Source organism: Ovis canadensis, chromosome 26 (genome assembly GCF_042477335.2).
Source record: "Ovis canadensis isolate MfBH-ARS-UI-01 breed Bighorn chromosome 26, ARS-UI_OviCan_v2, whole genome shotgun sequence".
Lineage (NCBI taxonomy): Eukaryota > Metazoa > Chordata > Mammalia > Artiodactyla > Bovidae > Ovis > Ovis canadensis.
This window is the reverse complement of record NC_091270.1, coordinates 57,729,609-57,746,936: the sequence shown is the minus strand read 5'-3', so window position 1 is coordinate 57,746,936 and position 17,328 is coordinate 57,729,609. Positions and strand designations below refer to the sequence as shown.

Below are 17,328 nucleotides of genomic sequence, written 5' to 3'. Positions count from 1 at the left end.
CCAATCCCCCAGCCATACCAAGTGCCACCGAGTGCCAAATGTATTGGTTTTATCTCTTGCAAGAAAACTGAAGATCAGAGAGGCTAAATGACCTTCACAGCTCTGAATTCAGGTCCAGAGGTGTTTTTTAAGACACATGAGAAATGGTACGTGTTTCAGCTGCTCCAGAGATGCCTTTGAAGGAAGAAATCTTCGCCTCCTAATGTCACACAGCAGGAAGGATCTGGTGTCACCCAGGTCTGGACTGTCTCGCTCCCCATGTTTAACTGGAATGAATCACACCTTTCTAGGGAAACTCAGGTTTACAAGATACAGAAGAGATAAAGGGGTCATGTAAACAGTACCACAAGGAAAACAGTCAAGCAAATCTAAACCATGGAACATTCTGCAAAACAAACTGGCCGAGTCTTTTCAACAAGCCAATGCTACGGTTGAGGGAAGGCAGGAGAGGTGGAACAGCTGGGCGTGGCTCTGGGTTAAAAGAGACGAAATAAACCCAGAACGTGTGGTCTTGAATAGGACTTTGATTTGATCCTAAAGGGAAATCAGAGAATTGAATATATACAGAATATTTAGACAAAACTAGGGTCAAGGCTATATATTGTCACCCTGCTTATTTAACTTATATGCAGAGTACATCAGGAGAAACACTGGGCTGAAAGAAGCAAAAGCTGGAATCAAGATTGCCAGGAGAAGTATCAATAACCTCAGATATGCAGATAATACCACCCTTATGGCAGAAAGTGAAGAGGAACTAAAAAGCCTCTTGATGAAAGTGAAAGAGGAGAGTGAAAAAGTTGGCTTAAAGCCCAACATTCAGAAAATAAAGATCATGGCATCTGGTCCCATCATTTCATGGACTTCGAGGAAATCCAAGCAGTCCATTCTAAAGGAGATCAGCCCTGGGATTTCTTTGGAAGGAATGATGCTAAAGCTGAAACTCCAGTACTTTGGCCACCTCATGCAAAGAGTTGACTCATTGGAAAAGAGTCTGATGATAGGAGGGATTGGGGGCAGGAGGAGAAGGGGATGATAGAGGATGAGATGGCTGGAGGGCATCACTGACTTGATGGATGTGAGTCTGAGTGAACTCCAGGAGTTGGTGATGGACAGGAGGCCTGGTGTGCTGTGATTCATGGGGTCGCAAAGAGTCAGACATGACTGAGCAACTGAACTGAATTTAACTCAATAATGAAAGTAAAAAAGGTTCAGTCGAATTCAATTCTTTCTGACCCCATGGACTGTAGAGTCCATGGAATCCTCCAGGCCAGAATACTTGCGTGGGTAGCCTTTCCCTTCTCCAGGGGATCTTCCCAACCCAGGGATCGAACCCAGGTCTCCTGCATTGCAGGCAGATTCTTTACCAGCTGACCCACCAGGGAAGCCCAAGAATACTGGAGTGGGTAGCCTATCCCTTCTCCAGCGGATCTTCCCGACCTAGGAATCGAACTGGGATCTCCTGCATTGCAGGCGGATTCTTTACCAGCTGAGCTACTGGGTAAGTATAATGATGGCATGTGTTTTTTGTTTGTGTTTTGAAGAAGAAGCAGGTTGAAGAATTTAGGGTAAATTGTCTTGACATAGGTTTACTTTAAACTGTTTTAGTAAATTAAAAGACAAATATGACAAATATCAGTTCTTCAATGTAAGTGTTGAGGTGAGTGTAGGGGGATCCTTGTACTATGCCTTCTACTTTTATGAATGTTTCAAGTTTTTCATAATAAAAAGGAAACGAATGAAACAGACAGAAAAAGACTTTTCTAGAAAGCAGAAGCTATGTGTTAAAGATGTTGCAGAGAGGGCCTAGCGCCACACAAGACCAGGTGTGCACGCTCGGCGATGGTGCGCACGCACAGCTCTGCCTTCACATCTTTCACATCACGCACATTCCACGCGTGCTGCTCACTCAGTCCTGTCCGACTCTGTGCGACCCCATGGACTGTAACCCGCCAGCCTCCTCTGTCCGTGGAACTCTCCAGGCAAGAAGACTGGAGTGGGTTGCCATTCCCTTCCCCAGGGGATCTTCCCGACCCAGGGAAGGTTTCATAAGAAGAGGACACAGAAGTCCCATTTAAAAAACTAAACTAAAACACCCTGTGCTCCTAAGGAAAACCTGTCCAGCCATTCCTATAAAGGGCCAAACCTAAATTATCTGTGTAGCATTTATGTGCAATAAATAAACAATGGGATGGTATCAATAATATGTGTTTATGATGCAAATATATTGGAGTACCAATACTTATTTTTTAAAATAAGAGGATGAGGGACAATTTTGGTAACGATGGATCCATAAATGGGGACAGAACTAAGAAAACCTCTATATAATTTGAGCTCCCTATTCTGGGCTCTGCTCTGAGCCATTCGTTTACAAGTTAGAAATTCTGAGCAGAGTAAATGTATGCACCTCCAAGTTCATAAAATCTTGATCTTACTCTCAAGCCAAGTTCAAGGAAAATCACAAGTTTTCATTTCATTCTCTAGCAGCTTCCAAAAATAACATCTTAAATACATACCTCTTTAGACCAACCACCATCCCAAGGATTTATTTTTAGCTAAGACACAACTAGAACTAAATAAACTCTAAATATCGGAACATAAATCTCAGGCTTAGAAAGGATCCTTCTCGTTTTCCCACCTCTGTTGCTGAAGGACAAAGCAGTGCCGAGGGGTGACCCAGAGTTGTGAGTAATGAGCTTTTCCACTGTTGAAGGGTTTCCGAATACAAATTTCTATACAATTATATGAAAAAAAAAATCTGTTTTCAAAAAATGTTACGTTCTCAACTCCATAATGTAGTAAAAATTTAGAACTCTAAGAGGACAAATATTCCCCCCAGTTACCCAGTTCTAAATCTCTGTCTTAGAACAGATGGAACCTAAATAGCTCATAGACGGTGCAAAAAAAGACCTTTACAAACCCGAACTGCTGCTGCTGATGGTGTAGTTGCTTTTGGGAATCCAGTGTGCAAATCTGGCAGCAGAGAAGCATGTAGGCAGTGAGACGGTTCCACCACCATTTTCCACGCTCGACCACACTGTGATCCTCAAACTGTCCAGAGACACTTCCTTGCGTTTCAAGCATCTTTGAAAACCCCAGCTTGCCCACCGCGTTTCCTTTCAGACCTCTTGATTTAACACTTTGAAGAGGCCGGACTAACCTGCCATCTACAGAGAAAGAGAATGAATTCCGTACAAGAGACACAAATCCTCTGGAATGACCCTTCACCTGACAGTTCTCCAAACAACTGAAGCGAAAGCGTCACATACTCGGCCGTTCTCACTCACTCACTGAGAGAGAGGAGCGCTTCTGGGCAAACTCAGACGATTTCTGACTTACCTGTTTGTTCAGCCTCTCAGACTCGCGCTACGATGCCCTCCACTCAGCAGGTGGCCATGCAGCTCCCTGGATGTGGCCTTGGGCTCAAGCTAGAATGGGGCAGAGGTCCCTCAAGGCAGTGCCTCCTGGTGACAAGAAGCAAGCAAAACAGTGTACAAGTACAGGGTTGGCTGTATGTGCTTTTAATTTGTTAACTCTGGGACAGCCAAAGGAAGTCGAGGTTGCTGGATTAAGTCCTGAAAAATACTAATTAGACCAGAATAATGTGTTAGAGTCAGCGATGATAGCTCTGGTCATTCCAGGCCCTGGACTAAGCAGTTTATAGATGTTTCTTATTTAACCTTAAAAAAAAAAACATATGGATAAGCAACAAGGTCCTACTGTATAGCACAGGGGAGCCATATTCAAGATACTATGATAAACCATGATGAAAAAGAATGTGTATATCTGAATCACTTTGCTGAACAGCAGAAAGTAACCCATTATAAATCAACTACGGTATTGCTCACTCACTCCGTCGTGTCCATCTCTTTGCGACCCCATGGACTACAGTACACCAGGCTTCCCTGTCCTTCACCATCTCCCGGAGCTTGCTCAAGCTCATGTCCATTGAGTCGGTGATGCCATTCAACCATCTCATCCCCTTCTCCTCCTGCCCTCAATCTTTCCCAGCATCAGGGTCTTTCCTAATCATCAACTATACTTCTATAAAAAATGAAAAAAAAAAAAAAAGAAAGAAAGAAATCAGGTTTATTAACCCAGTTTTACCTAGGCAGCAGCAAAAGTTGGGCAGGCTGAAGAACTTTCCAGACGTCACTGTCCGTCAGAGGGAGTGTGGGTCTGGGAAGAGGCCTGCTTGTTCCTTAACTGTGTTCCTCCCTGGGATGGAGTCGTGGGGAAGGTCGGGGTCATGGGAAAACCTGGCATGGCTGATTTACAATGCTGCGTTCATTACTGCTGTACAGAACAGTATTCAGATATTCATACATACACATTCCTTTTTTTAAAGAAATATATTCTTTTCTATGACGGTTTATCATAGGACTTCCCTCGTGGCTCAGATGGTAGAGTCTGCCTGCAATGCAGGAGACCTGGGTTCGATGCCTGGGTCAGGAAGATCCCCTGGAGGAGGCATGGCAACCCACTCCAGTATTCTTGCCTGGAGAATCCCATGGTCAGAGGGGCCTGGCGGGCTACAGTCCATGGGGTCACAACAAGTTGGAGATGACTGAGCGACTAATACACGCATAGGACTTTGAAGATTCTCCGTGCTATCCAGCGGATCTTGTTGTCCATCCATCTTACACTTTAAAACTTCCATTTGCTGACCCCAACTTCCCACTCCATCCCTCTTGGCAACCACAAGTCTGTTCCTAAAGAGACTTTTCAAGGAGACTGAAGTCAGGGATGAGGAAGGGCAAGCCAGGATATTTGCTTCTACCTTCACAGTCACGTGGGGCCAACATCCATCCCCACTCCACTGTGAGATTAAAGATTGTCTTCCATTCCGTGAGTGTAATTCAGGAAGCAAGGGGTGTGCATGGGTACGCACACACGCTGGAGAGGTGAGTCTGTGCCTGGCCTGATGTCTGCGGCAGAGGGTCTGTGAAGTGGATGACCCAGCCCAGTCTACAGAGAGCAGTGCCGGCTGGCTAGGACGGCGGTGCACTCAGCCCTTGGAGGTTCCCTCTGGCTGCGAGCGTCCCCACGGGCACCCCAAGTTTGAGGCGCAGCCATGTGGAAGCCACCAGTCCCCACAGTCCACTTGGATTCCTTCAAGGGAAAGTTCTGTGGCTAACCAGTTGCCTGACCTTAGAAAACTCATCCAGCATTTCTGGGGGGTGGCAAGGCGTCGTTTCAGGCCTCACCTTGGGGCCACGCATGCTTTCCTGGGAAAAGCAACACAGACCCAACATGCCCCTTACTGAGAGCTTGATAGCATCATCCCACGCCTGTGAACCATGGGCCACTGGAAGAGGTAGGGGAAGGGAAAGAGGACACTATCCACGCCAAGGATGATGTCCATCCCCTGCCTTCTAAGACTGTGTCAGTTGAGTCCAGTTGCTAGTCGTGTCCGACTCTTTGCAACCCCATGGGCTGCAGCACGCCAGGCCTCCCTGCCCATCGCCAGCTCCTGGAGCGCGCTCACACTCATGTCCATCGAGTCAATGATGCCATCCAACCACCTCATCCTCTGTAGTCCCCGTCTCCTATGGCTGTGTACTGCGTGCCTACCAAGTGCAAGGCACTGTTCTAGAATACTTCTAAGGAGACATGTTCTCAGCTATCTCGGGCTTTAAATTCCCAGAGCTTCAGCATTAAACGTGATTAATTAAAATGAGCGCAGAGAATTAGGACTCATGAGCAGGTTCCCTAAGCCCAGTCTCCCCCAGTGTCTTCCTCCTGGTTTGCAGACTTCTTCCTCTTCTTCCTGGCTTTCCTATCAAACTAATCTTCTTACGACACCCCTTAGGCTAAAATGCCTCTACTGTCTTTCTCTTGTACTTTGATCCTGTAATGAAGTCTGGGCTTCTCAGCTCACCGTGGAACGCTCTGCAAATGCCAGGCGACTTCTTTTCACCCTTCCAGCCACCACTCACTTCTTTTGAACAAATTTGTCTACTTGTGGTCTCTCCAGTAACTTCCGGAGTTTTTCTGCCTCCATATATTGTTTTTATTATTTAAAGATATAATGGTTTGACTTTTACAACATACTAAAAGGCGGCACGGGCTTCTCAGGTGGCTCACTGGTAAAGATTCCGCCTGCTAAGCGGGAGACTGGGGTTTGATCCCTGGGTCGGGAAGATCCCCTAGAGGAGGAAATGGCAACCACTCCAGTGTTCTTGCCTGGAGAAAGAATCCCAGGAGCAGAAGAGCCTGGCGAGCTAAACTGCAAGGTATCCCAAAGAGGCAATGCAGCTGAAGCACACAGAGAATGCCTCTCAGACTTTATTTCTACCGCAACACCAGGCGCTGTGCTCAGCACACACAGGGCAGTTAATACGTATTTGCTGTTTAATTGATTTGGGGCTGAGCCTTGAGTCCTGTCTGCTGCAAAGACAGAAGTCATCAAGTAGGCTTAGCAAGTCCACATTGGTGTCTTTGCTGCCAACTGCTTCTGGGCCTTGCAGTTACTGAGGTAACTTGGATTCAAAACTGGATCCTTGACTCGTGATTTGCCACACCAGGGAACCGAGGGGAAGTTGATCTTTTTAAAAAAGTTTCACAACAGCTACTTAAGAGCGTGAAATAATTTTCCCGTACTCTTTTCATCCCTCCAAATTTCAGGAAACTGACAATGTGTTCTGTTCAAGAAAAGGTTTCAGAAACTAATGGACCAACCTGCTCAAGCTGCAATCCAGTATGTTCGAATACAGTGTGTCCTTATGTTATCAACGTGTAGGAGGCTGAAGGCTAGTGTGTTTAGAGAACAGGTTCCTCAGAGGAGATGCTAAATTATAAACTGGAAGAATGCTTCCATACTAAGTGCCAGTCATTTGTCGACATCAAACCCACCTTTTTGCTGTTGCCTGAGAAACCTTTCAACTCTTACCAAATCTTGGTAAAATTTGAAAATCACATGGTTGTTCAATGCCTCCATGTGGTAGAAAAAATAATTTAGCTCTGTCCTAGCTTTGTGATAGCAACCTTCAGGACTGAGTCAGACAATGCTTAGAGTCCTTGAAAGGAATTAGTGTCTTTTTGGGGGAAAAAAAAAAAAAACAAGCCTGTGGAAAAAACAACCCAAATTGAAGATAAAAACCCCAGATCGTATTAGGCCTCATGGAACTGATCTTCTTTGCAAACCTTCTTTATCCTTCTATCCTTCTGTATAAGGAATGACTTTTTCAAGCAAAGGAGCAACATAAAATAATACAAGTTGAATGAAATCTGCAGTGAGTCTATCTTTTCGGAAAAGCTTTATAGAAATTCTTTTTATATTCCCAACATGAGAGCTTTTTCCTTTTGACCAAAAAAAAAAAAAAAAAAGAGTCTTTCTATCCAGTCATAAGGTAGCTTTAAAAAGTCATAGTAACTAATGTTAATTTGTTTGACAATTCTTTGCATGTGACATTGGCCAAAGAGAACAATCAGCTTCATGAAACATTTGAAGTTCCGTGCAAGCAACAAACCAAAAACAGCAGTGCTCGAAAGTTAGATGGGGTCTCTTTCTTTTGAATCAACTATGTCATTTCACCTCCTAGGGATCAGTCAATACATTGCACTTCAAGTGCTTCTACTTAAAGATACTCGATACGCTAAAGATGGCTTGAGGAAGAGAATTGGATCATTTTGAGAATCAGAAAGAGGCATTACTAAACCGGAGCCCAATTTTTCAAAGCCCAGGGACGGCAGAGTGCTGCACCACGTGGGCCTTTTGGCTGAATGCATCTTTTAAATGTAGATTGAGCCTTCTTATCAAAGCAGCCACTATATATATGTGCATTTGCCTGCCCTTGACTTTCAGAGTTGGGGGGAGGGGTGGAGGGAGATTTTCCTGGCATACCCTTTGGTTTCTTCAGGATAATATAGCATGAGAATGTAGTACCTACTTAAAATATGCCAATCAATATGAAATAAAGACACAATAAGGATTATTCTGAGTAGGGAGCAGGGAACTTCAATAGTGATTATTAATTGGTTCAAGTACAATACATGTTATAAATTCAGAGATTCCCTTCACTTGCTTCCATTTCTTTCCACCTTCCCAACTACGCTGATGGCTTATGTTCTTTAAAATATTATCAGAGTTCTTCATATATTAAATATATTTAATATATTGTTCTTTAACATAATTGAGACTCTCCCTTCTTCCCCCTACCAGACATTGCCAGAAGAAACAAGATCATCTGTAGACACGATGGACCACAGCTGTAATTCTGCCACCGACTTTCTGCTTGACCTTGGATAAGACACTGGGTTTCTTGTCCTGAATTTCTTCATCTGCAACATGAAGAGTTTGAACTCAAAGATATTATATCTTAGGCCCCATTTGGTAAATAAAATCCTCTGATTCCTCCACTGTTATCTTTCTCCTGAGGAGGTTTCTTATACTATCATCAATTTCGAGTCATAAAGACCCTGTGTCCTAACAAAATTCCTGAGAAGTAGGATCAGGGTGGGATTATGAGCACTTTGAGCAACAGTTAATAAACCATCTAATTATAGATACATATTTGTTCTTTCTTACAACTTACCAGTCACTATGGCACAGGTATGGACCTTCACAGATGAGGAAAGGGAGGCTTAGAGAAGTCAGTTTGGCTCCTTAGGCCTTGCAGCTAATTAGCAGAAGAGCTAGAAGGTTATAAATGAATTATTATTATTTTTTTATGACAGAGACAACTGTCGATTTAAAATAATCTGACATAAAAAATAGTCTTCCGAGAGCAGCAGATTCTTTTCTTAACATTTTGAGGTTTTTATTCCCCCTACGGCAGGCAGGTCATTCCTGAACCCGTAAAGCACTAACCAGGGTTAGAGATAAGAAAGACACAAAAGAGAGCTAGTGTCCCTCCAGACTGGCGGTTGGGAAGGCACTCCCCTATGGAGGGGCCCTTCCATTTCATGATTTATTTCCCCAGGGCCCAGTCTAATCTAAGCATCAATGAAACACAAAATACCATGTTAGGTTTTTTTAAAAAAAATATTATTATAGTTAGTATCAAAACATATGATTTACGCAAACCAAAATTAAAGAAAAAACTCAGCCACCATCCTAGTCATGTGAGCAATTCAAACCTTTTCTTTTCCTGCATTTTTCACTGGTTGTACTCACCCTGTTCAGTTCAGTTCAGCCGCTCAGTCGTGTCTGACTCTGTGACCCCGTGGACTACAGAGCGCCAGGCTTCCACGTCCATTACCAAAACTCTTGGAAATTGGTCAAACACATGTCCGTCGAGTCGATGACACTGACAGTGTAGATACGTATTTCAAAGAATCAGGAACCCAAATTTTTGTTAAGAGGAAGTCTCAGTTTTAAGAACTATCTTCAGATTTTTTCATCCCTACTGAGTTCATGTTTGTTTACTGTTTTCCCTTAAATTTATATCTTTTACATCCAAAGTACATGTATACAGCCTGGTTTTAGCAGATTCTTTTGGATTGTTTTCATATAACATACAGCAGAGAATGTTATTATTTTTATATGCTCTACTAGGACTCCTGAAATCAAACACACATCTGGGATCTTTTCAAAATTTCTAAGCATCTGAGTGACTGAGGGATTGCTCTGTCTGGAGATAGGAGGCTGAAATGATGACCTATATGTATTTTCTTTCTCAGCTTTTAGACCCCTTGATTCCATGACAATTCTTGGTAGGTACATGTTTCCTGGTCCCTCACAATTACTTTATGAGTCTTAATAAAGTTGGAGTTTCATGTTGAGGGCTCGGAGGGGTTTAGGTGGGTGGTAAGAACGCTTGTTTTCCTGGTTAGCGGATACGCCTCGGGCTTTATTAATTGTGTTGTACTGTGGTAACTGCAGCCACACTGCTGCCATGGAAAAGGATGGCAATTTGGATGAGATAATTTAGTGGCCCATGGAAATCTGACTGGACAGTCGTTTAATGTACTACACTTCCTACCTGTAACATCATACCTATTTCTTCAATTTCCTTCAATTGAAATGAGGAATAAATGTGAAACATAATCAATTTGATGGCTTGAAAAAAGTAATCTTGTTAAGAATACTAAATGAACAATTCAGAATTAGAGGGACTTTTAGAAAAATTGTATGATTATTTGAATGGCGTTTGTATTGTAGCTGAAGAATGTACAGCGGTCCCCCAAACTTTTAATCCAAATTCTGACACCAAAAATTCTAAATCCAGTCTAATGCAGTAGTACAGAGTGTATTCCCATTGATTTCTCACATTCGTGAGACTGTCACACGTTGGTTGGTTTTTCCTGTCACGAAATTCTTTGTATCACTTTTAGAAAACACCACCTCTGTCTATAAAAATGACTGGAAATACCTAAAATTGTAAAACGGCACGTGTCTGGGCAGAAAAGTCCCGTTCCTCACAGGCGAGCCTGCACCTACTTCTGCTCCTAGCAGGTAAACCGTCAGAGGGAGAAGCCAGGTCAGCCCATAGGAAAGCCTGTCGTGGGATTTCTCATTTCCCCTTAGGCTGATCACTTTTAGGAGCAGTTCCCGGGGCCATTCTCTCGTCCAAAGTCCTGGCTACCGGATCACCTGTTGTTTTTTTTTTAAACCAGTCGGCCACCCTCGAGTCTCCCTGGCAAAAGCCCTTTGCGGGAGGACTTCCTCAGGTCACCTCCCCACTCGGAGCAGTTCTCGGCACCCCCATCCACTCCCAGCGCGGGCGGGGGCGGGGTCCCCAGGCCACGCGAGACCTCGGCCCCCCGCCCCGCGCCCGAGGTGCTGAGGTGCGCGCTGGGGGGAGGGCGCGCGTGCGGGGGGAGGGGCGCGGGGCGGGGCCTGCGCGGGCGGGGGCGGGGCCTGCGCGGGGCGGGGCCTGCGCGGGGCGGGGCGGGGCGCGGGCGAGCGTGTGTGGCGGGGGAAGCCATTGCCTGTTTAATAGTTGCTGCTGCTGCACTTCCGCTTCTCTCCCGGCGAGAGAGAGACACGAGTGGCCAGGCCCAGCCGCAGCCGCAGCAGCAGCCGCCGCGGCGGCACGGAGCAGCCAGACACAAAGAGAGGTACGGGGATCCCCCGCGCCGCCCGCCGGCCCCCGGCCGCGCCGCCGGGCCTCGGGGCCGCCCCTAGCCGCCCGGGCGGCCGCCGGGCGCGGGGCCGGGGCTGGGGGACGGCGGGGGGCCGGGCCCGCCCGCGGGGGGATGGGCGGGGACCCCGGGCCGCGTGGGGCGCGAGGGCCGCCCGCGGCGGGGGCGGGGGGGGCTGCCGGGGCTCGAACTGTCAGCGCGGCCACGGGGGGCTCCCGGGGCCGCCGAGGCCCGTGGAGGGGGAGGGGAGGGGCGCCCCGTGTCCCCGAGGCGGGGGCCCGCGGGGCTAGCTCCCCAGGGCGGCCGCGCTCATTGTTACCCCTCCGCCGGGGAGGCCCCGTACCCCGACCCCGGCGGCGCCCTTGCCAGTGCTGGGACCCCCGCCCGGCCGCGCCCCCGGGCGCCGGCCCGGGACTGGGTGGGGGGGCCTGGCCTCGGCGCCCCCGCCCGCCGCCCGCTCCCCACCACCCACCGGCGCCCGCTCCCCGTCCCCGTCCCCCCTTTCGGCTTCCTCCCTCGCCCCTCCCCGGCCTCCCCGCCCCGCCGAACTCCGTTCCCGGCCCCCGCGACCCCCGGGGCCCGCCGCACACCAATCGAGGCCGGCCGGCCCGGCCCCCGCCCGGAGGGGAGCCTCGAGGGCGGCGGAGGGGCGGCGCGCCGCGCTCCCGGCCGGTCCCCGCCGCGGCCCCCACTCGGGGCCAGGAATATAGACAAACAGCCCGCGTCCGACTCGCGGAGGCCGTGATGGGCCTGGAGATTTGGGAAAGCGCGTGGAGGGCGGGGGGGCGGCCGGGGCCCGAGCCCTCCTGACAGCGCCCGAGTTCCGTGTCTACACCGGCCTTTCTGTTTTGTCTCCCTCCTCCTGCAGGGGCTGTTTGCGGGGTGGGGCGGGGGGTTCGCTATGTCGGATGACGATTCGAGGGCCAGCACCAGCTCCTCCTCGTCTTCGTCCTCCAACCAGCAAACTGAGAAAGAAGCAAACACCCCCAAGAAGAAGGAGAGCAAAGTCAGCATGAGCAAAAACTCCAAACTCCTCTCCACCAGCGCCAAGAGGTACCCAAACCCCACCCCCGCCCCCCAAAGCAGGCTTCCTATTGCCCGCACGGCCTCCGGTTGCATTGGGCCCGCTTCCAGTGAGAGTAGCTTACACGCTCCTCAGGGCTTATGTGTTCATAAAAAGGGAAAAAAGGACCTTGAAAGCCCGAATTATTTCTCTCTGTTGCTGCTTCTGTTGTCACTTCTGATCATTGTCTCCATGCAGCTGTTGTGGCTTGCCTTCCCCGTATCTTGCTGCAGTTTGTAAGAATCCGCATGAGTGTTACTAGTGACCTCCAAATCTGATTTCAAATTATTTGTCCTGTTAATCACTAATCTGTGACCCTCCCCAAGACTGTCATCCCACTTAATTATTAATACCTGCCCGGACAGCTCTATCACGACGATTTCTATCTCTGTCTTACTGCCTTCTCACCTGTTGCACATAGGATCTCTCTTTGAATAGTGCTTTCTCCACACATGGCGTAAGGAATAACTAACTCACGTTAGCAGAGTGAAAAATTTAATAGATGGAGATGGATGTTTTCAGATGGGATTTAAAGAGATTTTTCTGATTTAGAGAGTTGAGGCAAATTAATGAGTCAATAAGTGATGTAAATTAGTTATTCTAGGCTGTTTTGGGGATTCTTTGTGTTTTTTTGAGAACCTCCACTTAAATTTCCGGGAAGCTCAAATTTTTTTTCATGCTGTTTTCTTTTATGCTGTAAACAAAACAAAAACACTTTTGTCAACACAAGTTGAATTCAAGCAGTAGCTCTTTTTCTTTTTTCTCTCCCTGTCTCTGATAGAAGTTACTTTTAATCTCCATCATCCTTCAGTAGTATCCTCTGATCCTCACGAGCCTTAGTCTACAGCAGATTCCTTGGAGCCTCCATTCCTTTTCATAAATCTGGTTGTCCAGTGTACAGTCATTAAACTTTAAAGTGGCAAACCAGGAAGATAGTAAGGAATTGAAATGGTAGCTTAGGTAAAGATGTCTGTCTTAAAAGATCGTTAAAAAAATGGAACAGGAGGCTTTAAGTCTCTCCACTGAGTAGTGAGCCGAAACTTTTAGTTAGAAAGTTTGTCCTGTCATTTTCCCTGAAATTTGGAAAGTTGATAAAATGCTTTGGTGACCTAAGCACAGGAGATGAAGAAAAGACTCTGGCTTACTGTAAACAGTGTATATGTGTAGAGTTACGTGGCAAGGTGCCTTGGCAAGATTCTCATTTTCAGCGAGGTTGTTTGATCGCATCTCAGCTTCCCAGGAGTCCTGAGCGGCCCTCCGCTATCAGCCCTGTGCTGGTTCTCCCCAAGCCTGGCATCTCCCCTGCCTGCTTTGGATGGACCCTTCTCTTCATTCCCCCTCCCTTTTTCTGGGCTCTCTGATCCAAGCTGAGGGCAGCTTTTGGCCTGACCTAAGGCAGAATATTTGCGTTAGTTCATTAGCACTTTTATATTTTGCTGGATTACCCTAGTGTCCAGGAATATATTTGGGGATAAAGGCACAGGTGTCAAATATAAAATTGTCTGCTTTATGTAAGCAAATTAGAGACAGTTTTTTTTCTTCATTAGACACAATTTGTCCATTTATGCTACGGGAGTTAAAAACTCATTTGGAAATGCCTGGGAAAGAGATGGTAGGTGTAAAATAAATGAAAGGTGGGACGCTTCCAACAGTAATTTTATCAAATTAACATCAGCTTTAGCTCCCTGGGAATCTTGCTGAAAGAGTGGCTGTTACCATAAAGCAGAGCTGTGGTTAATAGTAAAGGTGAAAAAACAGAGGAGGCCTCATATCCACAGAAGAACAAGGGGAAAAGAGGTCACTGGGACCCTGTAGCTGCTGGTCTGGGAAATTGATTTGGAAGGTAGGAATAGAATTGGGATGGGCACATATACTAGGAGATGGAAAGAAAGAAGCCTGAGTTGGCTGACAGAAGGTTACTGAACTGCATATTAGAAGGAAGCTGTTGGTTTTTAGTCCACAGCTGAAGGAAAAGCCCCCACTGCTGGTGGACTGGATAAGAAATACTCCGTGGAACATGTGTGGATTACTCTTAGAAATCTTTTCCCAGTATTCTAGAAGTAGTATGAATGTTTGTTGTAGAAATGAAGTGGATAAAGCTGTCTGGTATCTTTTTTAGGTATTAAAGAAACAGCTCCCTTTTCGGTGAATATTTTATCAGAGAGATTGGATTGACAAGGAAAATTTATACCAGTTGTGCTTAGGGGGAGGTGATTTTTGCCCCTGTACATAGGCCTTAACGTACACAGCCATTGTAGTAGATGCAGGTAAAGAAGCGGGAATCCCAGGATCCCAGCTTTGCCTGACATACAATAATGAGTCAAACACCAGGGATGCCAAGGGCCCAGAGCTGATAGATGATCGACAGCAAAAGAATTGAGCAGGACACAGATAAGTAGATACCAGAGATAGCAAAGCCCTTTCTACAGTGAGCCAGATTTGCAGGGGACAAATGTCCTCCACTCGGGAAAGTTTACGGAACTTCCCTAATCACCACCCCAATCCGAAGTAAATTTCTCTTGACTTATAAATGAAAAAAACTGCCTTCATAAACCTTTTGCAATCGCAGCTAGCTAGTCCTGTCATCCTACCCTCAACACCTTTGGGAAGAGCAGAGCATCCATTAGGATTGATTGCTTTTAGACTGTGTGTTTTTTACTCCTGTATTGCCTATGTGGGATTTTTAAATTGTAGCATAGCCCTTTAGGGCTTGATACGATAGGGGCGGGAAAGGTGGTAAAGACAGCAGGCTGGGTCTGGAAGGTGGCGGAGGCTTCACGGCCACAAACTTTGGTCTGAACTGATGCTCTGGGCGCCTAGGTAGGCCGAAGACAAAGGCCGGCCCGGAGTAAAGGCCGGGCGGCGTCGGCCCGGGGCGGGGGATGGGCTCCGTGCAGTGGCGGGGCGCTGCGGGGAAGGGGGGACGGGAGCCCGGGGGCGGAGGGGGGTGGGGGGTCCCGGGTTCAGAACCCGTGCGGGTGCGGGAGTGCGGGCCAGCGGGGCGGGCCGGGGGCCGGGGGCCGGTGCACCTTGCGGGCCGCGGGCGGCGTGTCCGGGCGGGGCGCGGGGGGCCGCGGCCGGGCCGCTGCTGTGTGCGCCGCGGGCGGGGCCCTCCGGGGGCGCCGCGCGGCCTGCGCCGCCCCCGCCCGACGGCCCGGCGGCGGGGCGGTCAGCGCCCGCGGGGCCGCGCGGGGAGCGGCCATGTTGGCTGCGTCCCGGGGCCGCGGGCGGCCGGAGGGGGGCGCCGTGCGGGGCGGGGGCGGCGCGGGGCGGCGGGCGGCGGGCGGGCTGCTGCGGGAAGCCGGCCGCGGGCGAGGCGCTCCAGAAGGGTCGCGGCGGCGGCGCCGAGCGGGAGCCGAGGGGCGGTGCGCGAGGCGGGCCTCGAACCCGGGCGGGGGGTGTCAGCCCTGCGCGCGGCCGCCCTGACGCGCTGTCTTTCTCTCCCCTCGCCTCCCGATCCAGGATTCAGAAGGAGCTGGCGGACATCACTCTAGACCCTCCGCCCAACTGCAGGTGAGCGCCTCTCCCCGGTCCCCGCTCTGAGCGGTAGGTCTCCGCTCCCTGTTGCAGACTGCTGCTTTTGTCCCTTGGCCGGCGGTTGTGGGGCGCCGACCCCGAGCTCCCCCCGGAAGCCGGCCGGGGCCGAGTCCGCGCCGCCGCGCGCCGGGTCGTCCGAGGGGACCCCCTCATGGCTCCCGAGGGGCGGTGAGACCTGGACGCGTAGGGACATTTCAGTTCAGAAAGCTGCCGGCTTTGTTCTTCAAGCTGATGGAGCCGCATCTTCACAAGTTAGGTTGTATGCATTTTTGTGTTGGACTTTGGGCTGAGCGATTCAGGATGTAGTTTGTGGCTTTGATAAAGAGGTTTTTACTTTATTTCATAGATTTTAACTCTTCCGTAGAGATGTTTTTCCTCAAAATTGCATTACTCTGTATGTAATGCGTGTTTCAGTTTCAAAACAATTTGATACACGCTTTTGAAGGATTTGGTGATGACTTGATTTAAAATGGCCGCTTGGCTTTTGTTGGGTCGAGGTGGAAGACTGGATGATTTTACTAAATCAGCGTGAAGTGACGGAGGACTTGCTGCTGCTGCGAAGTCGCCCCAGTCGTGTCTGACTCTGTGCGACCCCATAGACGGCAGCCCACCAGGCTGCCCCGTCCCTGGGATTCTCCAGGCAAGAACTCGGGAGCGGGTTGCCATTGCCTTCTCCAGTGCGTGAAAGTGAAACGTGACAGGGAAGTCGCTCAGTGGTGTCCCACCCTCAGCGACCCCGGGGACTGCAGCCCACCAGGCTCCTCTGTCCGTGGGATTTTCCAGGCAAGAGCACTGGAGTGGGGTGCCATCGCCTTCTGCGACGAAGGACTTAGGTACTAGAGATTAATTATTCAATTCTGTTACTCCCACAGTCTGAAAATTAACTAACAGTGAAGCTGATTCTTAGTTCTCAGGATTGATAATTGGAATAGGATGTGGTGTTTTAGAAGTGTACTAAACTTACATAGCATAGGAGGAAGTTGTTACTAGCAGATAACAGTGGTGATAAACACAGAATTTAAAATGCGCCTGTGGAAATATTCAGGTTGAAAAACTAAAGGGAATGTTTTGCTTATGAACACTGAGCTTTCTAAGCTATGGTTAATAGATTAAGTGGGGAAAGCTCTAATACTGCCATTTTCCTAACATGTTCTTACAGTCGGTCAGGTGTGGGGTGTTGCTTGGTAAAATCTTGTCCTGTTTTCTGAGTTTAAAATGCCCTTAAACTATAGTTTGTAGCCAGTTAATCGTTCTGGAGGATTTCTCTCTTGGCTTTTAAGAATCTTTTCAGACTGTCTTTCTGCGCAGTTGAGAAATGGGCCAGGCTTAGGCCTGGGATATTTTCCTCTTTCATCTTGGTGGCAGCCTCGTTGGGCTGGAGGCCTGTGGCTCAAGGTACGTCTTCTCCCGTCCTTATCACCCACACATCTGATATCACATCTCTTCCATGCGTGTCTTGTGCGTTCAGACAGCTTTAGCTGATTTAGGTACCAAGCTTTTAAAGCATGACTTCAAAACTAATAATGTTTATCAAGGCATAAACTGCTTTATTAAATTTACAGTTTAAAATTGTAAACAGTTTGAAGGTTTTCATGGGATTAGTCATTTTCTTTAAAAAATCAGTTCTCAGTACACTTTAGTTTCCAACCATTTTAGCTGAGTTCCCGTGTGAGAGATTTGTGTTGCTCAACATGTAGAACTTC

General features: G+C 48.3%; 1 protein-coding gene and 1 long non-coding RNA gene across 2 annotated transcripts in view; one reads left to right on the top strand and one right to left on the bottom strand.

The window, feature by feature from the left end:
• Nucleotides 1–1,206: 1,206 nt before the first annotated feature.
• LOC138430912 (uncharacterized) lies at nt 1,207–10,672 on the bottom strand. The gene is made up of 4 exons (XR_011253446.1): nt 10,314–10,672; nt 9,116–9,248; nt 8,535–8,634; nt 1,207–3,461 (listed from the first exon to the last, which is right to left on the bottom strand). It is a non-coding gene; the product is annotated as an uncharacterized lncRNA (long non-coding RNA).
• A 132-nt stretch (nt 10,673–10,804) lies between these two features.
• UBE2E1 (ubiquitin conjugating enzyme E2 E1) overlaps nt 10,805–17,328 on the top strand; it is a 67,910-nt gene continuing 61,386 nt past the window's right edge. The window contains exons 1-3 of the mRNA XM_069572937.1: nt 10,805–11,001; nt 11,894–12,078; nt 15,551–15,601. Of these exons, the coding sequence (XP_069429038.1) occupies nt 11,927–12,078; nt 15,551–15,601 (203 nt within the window). The 5' untranslated portion in view covers nt 10,805–11,001; nt 11,894–11,926. The remainder of the gene's footprint in view (nt 11,002–11,893; nt 12,079–15,550; nt 15,602–17,328) is intronic.